The following is an 11,950-nucleotide window of genomic DNA, read 5'->3' as shown; positions in this document are numbered from 1 at the left end:
GGTAAGAGAAAAAGAGGAAGACACCCCAGTGAGATGGATTGGCCAGGTGGCAGCATCGATGGACTCAAGTGTGGCAACAATTGTGAGGTTGTCCCAGGATCGGTCAATGTTTCGTTCTGCTGTGCATAGGTTTCTATGGGTCGGTACTGACTCGATGGCCTAACAACAACAACAACAACAAAAGCAACAAGAGATCATTTATAGCAGATTTTCCCAGTGCATTACAATGCTTGATTTTTAAGTTCCTGTTACCATGAATCTTAATTGTGGATCCAGATGAGGACGTGAAATGAGGGATATCATTGTTGTTGTCATATGGATCTTGGCTGAAAGCAGAGAGTACCAGAATGATGCTTACCTGTGCTTTATTGACTACACAAAAGCTTTTTACTATGTGCATCATAACAAGCTATGGACACCATTGCCAGAGAATGAGTATTCTGAAACAATTGTGCTCATGAGGAACCTGTACATAGACCAAGAGACAGTTGTTTGAACAGAGCACGGTGACACTGAATGGTTTAAAATGAAGAAAGGTGTGCATGCGGGTTGCATTCTTTCACCATACTTATTCAATCTGTATGCTGAGCAAATAATCTGAGGAGCTGTATTACATGAGAAGAAGAATGTGGCATCATTACTGGTGGAAGACTCATTAACAAACAGATATTCAGATGATACAACCTTGCTTGCTGAAAGCGTAAAAGGCTTAAAATACTTACTGATGAAGAACAAAGACCATAGTCTCCGGTATGAGTTGCATCTCTAGAAAACAAAAATCCTCACCACTGTACCAATAAATAACATCATGATAAATAGAGCAAAGACTCAAGTTGTCAAAGACTTCATTTTGCTTTTATCCACAATCAACACTCATGGAAACAGTAGTAAAGAAACCAAACGATGTATTACAGTAGGCAAATCTCCGACACTGGACCTCTTAAAAGTGTTGAAGAGCAAAGCTGTCAGTTTGAGGGGCACCTGACTCAAGCCTTGGTGTTTTCAATACCTTCAGGTGCATGTGAAAGTTGGACAATGAATAAAGAAGACCATAGAAGAATTGATGCATTTGAGTTATGGTAGGGGCCAAGAATATTAAAAGTATCATGGATTGCCAGAAGAACAAACAAATCTGTCTTAGAAGAAGTTTAGCCAGAATGCTCCTTAGAAGCCAGGATAACAAGACTTCATCTCTCATATTTTAGACATATTATTTGAAGGGATCAGTCCTTAGAGAAGGGCATCACGCTTGGTAAAGTGGAGCATCAGCAAAAAAGAGGAAGGTGCCAGAGGGATGGATTGGCACAGCGGCAACAGCAACTGAGTTCAACAATGTTTGTGAGATAAGTCCAGTTACATCTAGTTAGCTGATCTTTGACAAAGGGCCGAAACACAATTAATGGGGAAAAGATAATCTCTTCAACACTTTGTTGTTACTGTTAAGTCAGTTTTGGCTTATAATGACCCTGTGCAGGGTTTTCAAGTAGCAGCTGTTGTATTTGAATTGCCCACCTAGTGGTTCGCAGTCCAGTGCTGATCCTAAAGCACCATACCGACCCTGTATAGGGTTTCCAAGGAGTTGCTGGTGAGCTTGAACCACCAACCTTGCAGTTCAAACAACTTTGTAGTCTGATGCATTATTCCCACAGCGCCACACCAGGACTCCTTCCATAAAGATTACAGCCTACAAAAAGTTGCTGTGTCTCAGAATCAGCTTGATGACACCCAACATTATGCCTTTATTGATGCTCTCCTTTTGTTTATGTATTATCTTTTCTGATTTCCTTTTGTTCTTCAGCCATATTTTGCTTTAGTTCTTTGTGCATATGTAAGACTTAATTTAAATTTAAATTCCTCTATTCTATCCAGTATTTGGGCTTCCATTTGTATGGTTTCTGGTACATAATTTTGATGTTTTGAATGGGCCACCCTTTTCTGTTTCTTCATATGAGTTTGATTTTTCTGTTGAAACTAGGACATTTGAATATCATGATATAGTACTAACCTTCTGATATTATAATACAAAATCTATAAAGGTAAAACAACAAATCCCTGAGACTCAGATTCTTTCCGTTCTCTTCGGTTTGTAAGTTTTCTTTTTTCAATTGTTGACGGGAGCTCTGGTAGCGTAGTGGTTACGAATCGGGCTGCGAACCTTAAGGTCAGCGGTTCGAAACTACCAGCTGCTCCGCGGGAGAAAGATGAGGCTTTCTACTCCCGTAAAGATTTACACCCTCGGAAACCCTGTACAGGGTCGCTATGGGTCGGAACCGACTCGATGGCACATAACAACAACAACATAGTATTTTAGCGGCTCAGCCACCTCCCTTTAACACAATGGAAATACCCAGACACTAAGGAATCTGTTTCCCAATCTGCACCCAACTAAGCCACCTTATGCTTTGAAAGAGATTTCCTTGTACTCCAGAAAAAAAAGAAACACACGCACATGTACACACATACACATATACACACACACTAACCTTTTCCAATCTCTGCAACTTGGCTCCATATCAGGGCCCTCGTTCTAAAATATTTTATTTTACAACTCCTTCTGGCATCTTTGGGAACTAGAAACTGTTGTGTTATTTTTAAAAGATGAAAGGAATGAGGCACAGAGGTTTAAAATCATGCTCAAAGGGACTAGTCCAATAAGCTGTGGAATTGAGATTTACACTAAGGCATCATGTGATTTCAGAATCCAGGCTGTGCACTGTATCATCCTTAATGATGGTGGGATGCTCAATGCAGCATCTTCCTGTGATGGCAAAAAAAGGTTTCCTTTTCCCAAGGAAATCCCAAAGGTAAATAAATAACACAGTTTTCTCAGGCATCTTATTTTTAAGGAAAGACATAGTTGGGGTATAAAATTGGACTGAAATTCCACTGAGATCAGTTTAATTTTGTATCTTCAGGTATAGGCTCTTGAGCTTTTATTTCTTCAGGGACCTAATTTTAAATGATTGAAAATCACCAAGAAAATGTCCTTTATCCTGTTCAGTATGTGAGTCAATGTGCAGGACAAGACACATTTGTCTACTCTCAGGCTGACCAACAAGAGGATTTGTCTTCGTCACCAAGTTGCCATTGTGAATGAAGCTGAGTCTCCCATTCTTACTGTAGATAATGATCATTCTCATAGGAGCAGTTAAAGACTTAAATAATATCGTAAAAAGAGTGAGGACACTGCATTTTGGATAAGATGAAGTTTATGATGGAAAAAAAATCATAGTGTGTTTGAACTCTGGAAACATAACCATTCCATCTCAGGGTCCCTAAAAAGAATAGAGTCAAGCATTTTGTGCATATCTTTATTATCCTAAACAACTAGCTATGTGACTTTTTCTGAACTGAATGTCCTCCACTTTTTAGTTTTGTTTCATATAATATAGAGATATTGCAAGATACATGAGAAATTCTAAGGTCACAGGCTGATAGATATGGAAGGCTATAGAGATTATCTGTCTTGTTTCATAGAAGACAAAACGATTTCTGTATTTGTATAAAGAGTTTTTGTTGTTGTTAGGTGTCATCAAGCCAGGTCCAGTGAGCAGAAAACACTGCCCAACCCCGAGTCATCCTCACGTTCAGTGCTGTGTTTGAGCCCATTGTTACCACCACTGCCAATGCATATTGTTGTAGATATTCCTCTTTTTCACTGACTTTCTACTTTTCTAACAATGATGTCCTTAGGAATCGACCCTTTCTGATAACATGTCTTTCTGATAGTATGTGACATGATAGTATGTGACATGAAGTCTCACCTTTCTGATAGTATGTGACATGAAGTCTCACCATTCTTACTTCTAAGGAGCATTCTAAGACGGAGCTGTTCCTTCTCATAGTCCATAGGATAGTCAATATTCTTTGAAAACACTATAATTTAGTTTTGTTAGATGAAAACTAGAAGCAGTCTGTGCTATCCCCTACTTCCAAAAACATACTTGTGAATACTTGTTTCGGCATAAGGCAGAAACATTTCTCCAATGGAGAAACATAAAATAATGATAAAATAATAATTTAAAGAAAAATTGTTGTTGTGAAGTGCTGTTGAATTGTTTCCGACCCACAGCGACCCTGTATAGGGTCCGAGGAGCGGCTGGTGAGCTTGAACTGCCGACCTTGCAGTTCAAATGTCTTTGCAGTCTGGCACATTAATTCACTGCACCACACCAGGACTCCTAAAGAAAGATAATCATTATTTATTAACTATTTTAAAATATCATGTTGAATGTTTTACATATTAATTACCATATTATTTAAGAATGATATGTTAATTTTATTATATTTATAGAGAAAATTAATTGAACTGATTATTGTTATATAAAATAATTCTTTTCATATAAATTATCCTATACTGTAATCTTTTAGCACCTTTAAAGAGCTTGACTTCATCTGCTTTGACTAATGAGTCAGAGAAGTAGTTTGTTCTTAAAAGATTCCCTGCACAAAATGGTATGCATTTGACATTTTCCATATATTGTTCATAAAATTGCTGTCTCCACACAGATTTCAGGATAAGTGTCTTAACAGAATTTATATAAAGTATGAAAAATCAGATTAAATTATTTACTTGACTACATTAAAATATTCTTCATAAATACAAAGGGATTATAGGTAGAAAATAAGTAGAGTTGAAGTTAGTCAAACCCACTGCAGACACTTAATTTTCAATATAATTTTTGTAACAAATTGCTGTCTTTTATTTTCAAGATCACTTAATTTCAAAGTATGTTGTTGTCGTTGTCAAGTGCCATTGAATCGCTTCTGACACAGAGTGAACCAAGGCGTCCCAAGGAGCATCTGGTGAGCTTGAGCAGTCAACCTTGCCATTCACACCAACCTTACAGTCCGATGCTTATTCTACAGTTGTTTGTGCTGCCAAGTCAGTTGTGGCTCATAGTGACTGTACATAGAGTTTCTGAGGATTCCTGGCTCAGCACTGTGGGTTAATGCTCTGGACTGCAAAGTCACTATGAACTGCAAGGTCAGTGGTTCAAGCTCACCAGCTGCTCCTCATAAACCCTATACAGTGTCGCTATGTGTTAGAACCTACTCAATGGCACTTAACAACAACAACAACAATAGGGCTTCCTAGAAGCAGCTGGTGGATTTAAACTGCCAACCTCCCAATCTATCATATTATTTTCTTGTTTTCGATGCCCCTTTAACTTTACATATTTAGGGCCGATCATTATTAACATGAACAACTGTTACTACTTTTTCCTACTAATCTTCAGGAGTCCTGGTGTGGCATTATAAGGTAAGCACTGGGCTGCCAACTGCAAGGTTGGTGGTTCCTGTTATCAGAAACCCCTATATAGGTCACTGTGAGTTGGAATCGACAGGATATCACTTAATAACAGCAACAACAATCTTCTTCAGATTGAGTAACCTCTATGTTAGTTGTATAAATGACCCGTTTCACATCTCTTTGTTAGGATGAATATACTGATTAGCATGTATGTGAATTATGACTTACTATCATTAGAATAAGGAGCTGTGGTAGCATAGTGGTTATGAATTGGGCTGTGAACCTCAAAGTCAACAGTTCGAAACTATCAGCTGTTCCACGGGAGAAAGATGAGGCTTTCTGCTTCTGTAAAGATTTACAGCCTCGGAAACCTTGTAAAGGGTTGTTATGAGTGGGAACCGACTCCATGGCACATAACTACCACAACCACCATCGTTCGAATGATATTTTTTCATTCTATATATAGGTCAAGACCTCTTAAGCTTAAGCTTTCCCAGATAACTAGTGTTAGGATCTGAACATCTCATCAGATTTTCAATGAATTCTGTTGAGTGTATTTCTAAGTGGGTTTTATAACCTCATCATATAGTAAGATGAAACATGGAGAATGACTCCCGTTTCTACAATTGACTACAATTTTAGGATTTTAAGGAGTTTAAGATAATATAGCTAGACTTTTCTTTTGATGAAAGGGAGTATAGAATCAAAAATATCAAGAGTCAATCACTCAGGTTTACACAGGATTTTAGAATAACTACGCAGAGTTAGTATCTAGGACTATCGCTCCCTAGTTCAGCAATAGCCTAATGATTATCACTTTTAGACCTCTTTAAAATAACCTGTCACTGACTTAAAAGACTATTTGTAAATACTAATGACGGTGGTAACAAAAATATTGCTCTTTGTTATAACAGATTACAATCAACTAATGGAGGATACAAATCAGACACTAGTGACGGAATTTCTTTTCCTGGGCCTCACTGATGGTCTCCACCAGCAGATGATTCTTTTCATCATGCTCCTCTTTGTTTACCTCCTCACACTGTGGGGTAACCTGGGAATGATCGCACTCATATGGACTGATTCTAGACTCCACACTCCTATGTACTTTTTTCTTAGCCACTTGGCCTTTGTAGATATTTGTTCCTCTTCTTCCATTGCCCCAAAGATGCTGTGTGGTATTTTTGTGGAGAAAAAAGACATCTCCTTCCTGGGTTGTGCTGCACAAATGTGGTTCTTTGGTCTCTTTATGGCAACTGAGTGTTTTCTCCTGACTTCTATGGCATATGATCGGTATGTGGCTATCTGTAAACCCTTGTTGTACACACTCATTATGTCCCAACGGGTCTGTGTGCAGCTAGTGGTAGGGCCTTATGCCGTGGCTCTTATAAGCACCATGACCCATACAACATTGACTTTTTGCTTACCATTCTGTGGTCCCAATATCATCAATCACTTCTTCTGTGATGTTCCACCACTGATCTCCCTGGCTTGTGCAGACACCTGGATCCATAAATTAGTGCTTTTCATCTTGGCTGGAGCAATAGGAGTATTCAGTGGTCTGATCATTATGGTCTCCTATATTTGTATTCTGATGACCATCTTAAGGATCCAGTCAGTTGATGGGAGGAGGAAAGCCTTCTCCACTTGCTCTTCTCATTTGACAGCTGTCTCCATCCTATATGGGACTCTTTTCTTTATTTATGTTCTGCCTAGCTCAAGTTCCTCCCTGGATATCAATAAAGTGATTTTTCTGTTTTATACTGTGATAAACCCCATGCTGAATCCCCTTGTTTATAGTCTGAGAAACAAAGATGTGAAAGATGCATTCAGAAGAAAGTTTGAAAGAAAAAAACTTTCTAGTGGGTAAGTAAAATAGAATTTTATTTGTGTTGCTTCATAGATGTTGATGCAACATGAATAGTAAAAGGAGCAGTAATCTGGGAGTTAGAGCTTACAGATAATAAATCTAACAAAGCACATATTTTTCAATTAACAGTGTTCAAAAAATAGTTGTTGTTGTTGTTGTTAAGTGCCGTGGAGTCGGTTCTGACTCATAGTGACCCTGCACAGGGTTTCCAAGGCTGTAAATCTTTATGGGAGCAGAACACCTCATCTTTCTCCCACGGAACAGCTTGTAGTTTTGAACTGCTGACCTTACAGTTCACAGCCAGATTCGTAACCACTACGTTACCAGAGCTCCTTGGAGAAGTTCTTAAATATTTTTCTGTTTCAATCTTATTCTTTGTCACATGATGAGGACTTCAAGTAATGTAGACCTGGATTTGGAATATTATTTTAAGAATACACCAGGAGACTGGGCCTTCCGGCTTTGTTTTCTCTTTCCGGACTTGAGACTTCCTCCACAAACATGCTTCACCAGAACCTCAGTCAGGCCAAGAAACACCCAAGCTATCCCTCTCTTTGTGTTTATTGGAGCTGGAGGTACGGGAGCAGCACTGTATGCCATGCATCTGGCATTGTTTAATCCAGATGTTAGTTGGGACAGAAATAATAACCCAGAACCATGGGACAAACTGGGCCCCAATGAGCAATACAAGTTCTACTCAGTGAATGTGGATTACAGAAAATTGAAGAAAGAAGGCCCTGACTTCTAAATGAAATGTTTTCCCTTAAAGCTGCTTAGAATGAAGGGCTTCCAGAAGCCATCTGCACAATTTCCCACTTAACCAGAATATCTTTCTTCCCTAAATGCATGGAATCATGTTGATGTATTGTGTTGGGATTTACACTGAATAATAAATATCTGAAACTTAAAAAAAAAAAAGAATATACTAGGAGAAAACATTAGTGAATAGTTGTATAGTTTTGGATGAATTTTTAAAAAACCAGACATAACCATTAACTAGAAGACATAAAGGAGAAAAATCAAAATACCACAACCACATAAAAAGGCAAATGGTAAAATCAAGGAAGATATCTGCAACACATTTACCAAATAATGGAGTAATATTCCTAATGCAGAACAGGCACAGATTCCCAATCAAAGAAGCAAAAGCTATACATGAAAGGGTGAACAAATGAAAGGGTGAACAAATGTATAGACAACTGACAAAAAATGGTAATGCAAATTGGAAAAAATGTTGTGAAAAATGCTCACTGTGGCCCAAACTGCCAATAATGTGCTTTTTCATCCCTTAATGGCCACTGTTCCTATTTGGCCACTGATATTCTTATTATTTGTTGCTCGTGTATAAATTGTTCCATTCCTACAAAGTAATTTTCTGATCTCTATTTAAAATGCTAAATTAACATAGCTTCTGCGTAACGAATCCCCCGATAAGGAGTTAATACCACAAAAAAATATAAATGCCAATGCAAAATATTACAGATATTTAACATTATGTGACAGAGAAAAAGAAAGACAACCCACTACTAGATGATTTATCCACCACTATCCACCCACATGGAGTCCTGGTGTGGCGCTGTGGGTTAATGCCCCAGATTGTGCAAAGTCATTTGAACTGCAAGGTCAGCAGTTCAAGCTCACCAGCTGCTCCTCGGAAACCCTATACAGGGTGGCTATGGGTCAGAACTGACTTGATAGTACTTAACAACAACAACATACATCCACATACATCATAGTGTGATGCTGTAGGATAAACATTAGATTGCTAACCACCATGTCGGTGGTTTAAAACCACCAGCCACTCCTCGGACAGCCCATATATTGCTATAACTAGGAACTGACTTGAGGGCACTTAAAAACAACATCCATCCACTTGACTGTCTACCTGTTGTTCTGCGGTGGCTTGTGTGTTGTGATGCTTGAAACTATGCCACCAGGAAGGTCACCCAGGTGGACAGATTTCAACAGGGTTTCCAGACTATGACAGACTAGGAAGAAGAATGAGTGACTACCTCCAGTGCTGCATCAGTTTGCTGAAAGAGTTCAGTTTTTATTCCATCAGGTCTTGAAGGCTTGTTCTTTACCAAGGCTTTCAGTGCACCTTGGCTCTTGATCATATGCTACCTCTTGAAATGGTTGAGCATTGGACATTTCTTTTTGGTATAGTGACTATGTATTCCTTCCATCTTCTTTTTATGCTTGCTGCATCATTCACTATTTTACCCTTGTTGTTAACTGCCATTGAATTGGTTCCGACTGTAGTGACCCTATATACAGTTTCTGAGGATCAGCTAGTGGATTTGGACTGCCAAAATTGGAGTTCAAACCGACATTGCAGTCAAGTGCTTATTCTGATGTGACATCCTAGAACTTTAAATATTGCAAATCAAGGCTTGATTTTTTTTCTTCAGTTCTTTCAGCTTGAGAAATACTAAGCATGTTCTCCCCTTTGGTTTTCTAACTCGAGGGTTTGGCACATTTCATTATAATGGGTCTTGACTTGGTCTTCTCAACTGCCCTTAGAAATTTCTGTTTAGATTTCTCAACTCCTCATTTCTTCCATTTGCTTTAGCATCTCTATGCTGAAGAGTAAGTTTCAGAGTCTCTTCTAACATATATAATGTATTTTTCCTTCTTTCTTGCCTTCTTAATGGCCTTTTGCTTTCTAGTTGTATGATGTTCTTGAAGTCATCCCACAACTTTTCTGGAGCTCTGGTAGCATAGTGGTTACGAATCGGACTGCGAACCACAAGGTCAGCAGTTTGAAACTACCAGCTGTTTCACAGGAGAAAGATGAGGCATTCTGTTCCTGTAAAGATTTACAGCCTCAGAAACCCTGTTCAGGGTCGCTACGAGTTGGAACTTACTCCATGGCACACAGTCACCAACCAATGCATCAAATCTGTTCTTAAGATGGTCTCTAAATTTAGGTGAGGCACTCTTTCCTCTATGCCAAAAAATTCAGAAGACAGCTACTTGGTCAACTTATTGAAAGAGATCAATACTTGTGCCCATTCAAAAAAGAGGTGATCTAACAGAATGTGGAAATAATTGGACAATATTATTACTATTACATACAAGTAAAATTTTGCATAAGATATTTAAAAAATGTCTGCAAAAGTACATGACAGGGAACTGCTTGGGGTCCAAGCTAGATTCAGCAAGGACGTGGAATGAGGGATGTCATTGCTGACTTTAGACAGATTTTGGCTAAAAGCAGACAATACCAGAAAGATATTTACCTGTGTTTTATTGACTACGCAAAGGCTTTCAACTGTGTGGATAATGGCAAGCTAAGTATTACCTAGCAAAGAATGGATATTCCAGAACATTTAGTTGTGTTAATGAGGAATCTGTACATAGACCAAGAGGCAGTTGTTTGAACAGAACAAGGGACGATGAATGATTTAAAATCAGTAAAGACGTGCAGTAGTGTTGTATTATTTCACCTTAATTATTCTGTCTGTATGTTGAGCAAATAATCTGAGAAGCTGGATTATATGAACAGATCAGGATTAGAGGAAGATTCATTAACAATATTGCTGCATGCAGATGATACAATCTTGCTTGCGGAAATTGAAGCAGACTTAAAATACCTACTAATGAAGATCAAAGACCACAACCTTCAGTAGGGGTTGCACCTCAACGTAAATAAAAGAAAAATCCTCACCAATGGATCAATTAATAACATGATGATAAATGGAGAAAAGATAGAAACTGTCAAAGACTTCATTTTACTTGAATCCATAATCAACACTAATGTAGAAATCAAACAACATATCACATTAGGCAAATCTATTGAGCAAGATCTCTTTTAAGTGCTTAAAAGCAAAGATACCATCTTGAGGACCAAGGTGCACCTCAATCAAGCCATGATATTTTCAATAGCCTCACATGAATGTGAAAGTGGACAATGAATAAGGAAGATTGTAGAAGAAATGATGCATTTAATTTATGATGTTAAAGACTATCAAAAGTACCATGGACTTCCAGAAGAATAAACAAATCTGTGTTGGAAGTAGTACATCCAGAATGCTCCTTCGATGTCAGGATGTCTAGACTTCATCTTTCATACTTTGGAAATGTTATATGGAGTGACTAGTTCATGGAGAAAGACATCATGCTTGGTAAAGTGGATGGTCAGAAAAAAAGAAGAAGAACCCCACTAGGATGGATTGGCACAGAGGCAGCAGCAATGGGCCCATGAATAATGATTGTGAGGATGGTACAGGACAGGGCAGTGACTCATTCTGTTGTGCACAGGGTTACTATGAGTTGGAACCAACTCAATGGTACTCAACAACCACAAGGAAGAAGGACCTGGCACTCCACTTCTAAAACAATTGGACCACTTAATCCTTATGAATTGTTGTTGTCAAATGCTGTCGAATCAATTACAACTCATAGCGACCCTTTATAGGGTTTTTGAGGAGTGGCTAGAGCTTGAACTGCTGACCTTGCAGTTCATACTAACCTTGTAGTCCAGTGCATTAACCCACAGTGCCACGCCAATACTTACGAATAGGTGCAGATAATTGTATGCTATAATGTTTGAAGAAGAAGCTGTTAGGGTGGAAGTCACTGAAAATATGACTGGAGAAGAGTTGCCTCCTCAAAGTACAGTTGAACCTAATGGTATGGATGGAGTAAAGCTTTCAGGACCTTCATTTGTTGATGTGGCATGACTCAAAAGGAGAAAAAACAGCTGCAAACATCCATTAATAATACGAATAGTTTGAGTTGCTGTGATTCTGAGGGCTATGCCACCGGTGTTTTAAATAACCAGCAGGGTCACCCATGGTGGAAAGGTTTCAGATGAGCTACAA

The 11,950-nt window shown here is 38.6% G+C and overlaps 1 protein-coding gene across 1 annotated transcript; it reads left to right on the top strand.

The window, feature by feature from the left end:
* The first annotated feature begins 6,182 nt into the window (after window positions 1-6,182).
* Window positions 6,183-7,124, top strand: LOC102815171 (olfactory receptor 5G3-like). The gene has a single exon (XM_006875781.1). The coding sequence runs from the start codon at window positions 6,183-6,185 to the stop codon at window positions 7,122-7,124; it is 942 nt and encodes a 313-aa protein (XP_006875843.1).
* Window positions 7,125-11,950: the final 4,826 nt, after the last annotated feature.

Source organism: Chrysochloris asiatica, unplaced genomic scaffold, assembly GCF_000296735.1.
Source record: "Chrysochloris asiatica unplaced genomic scaffold, ChrAsi1.0 scaffold00339, whole genome shotgun sequence".
Lineage (NCBI taxonomy): Eukaryota > Metazoa > Chordata > Mammalia > Afrosoricida > Chrysochloridae > Chrysochloris > Chrysochloris asiatica.
This window is presented reverse-complemented; position numbering and strand designations above follow the sequence as displayed.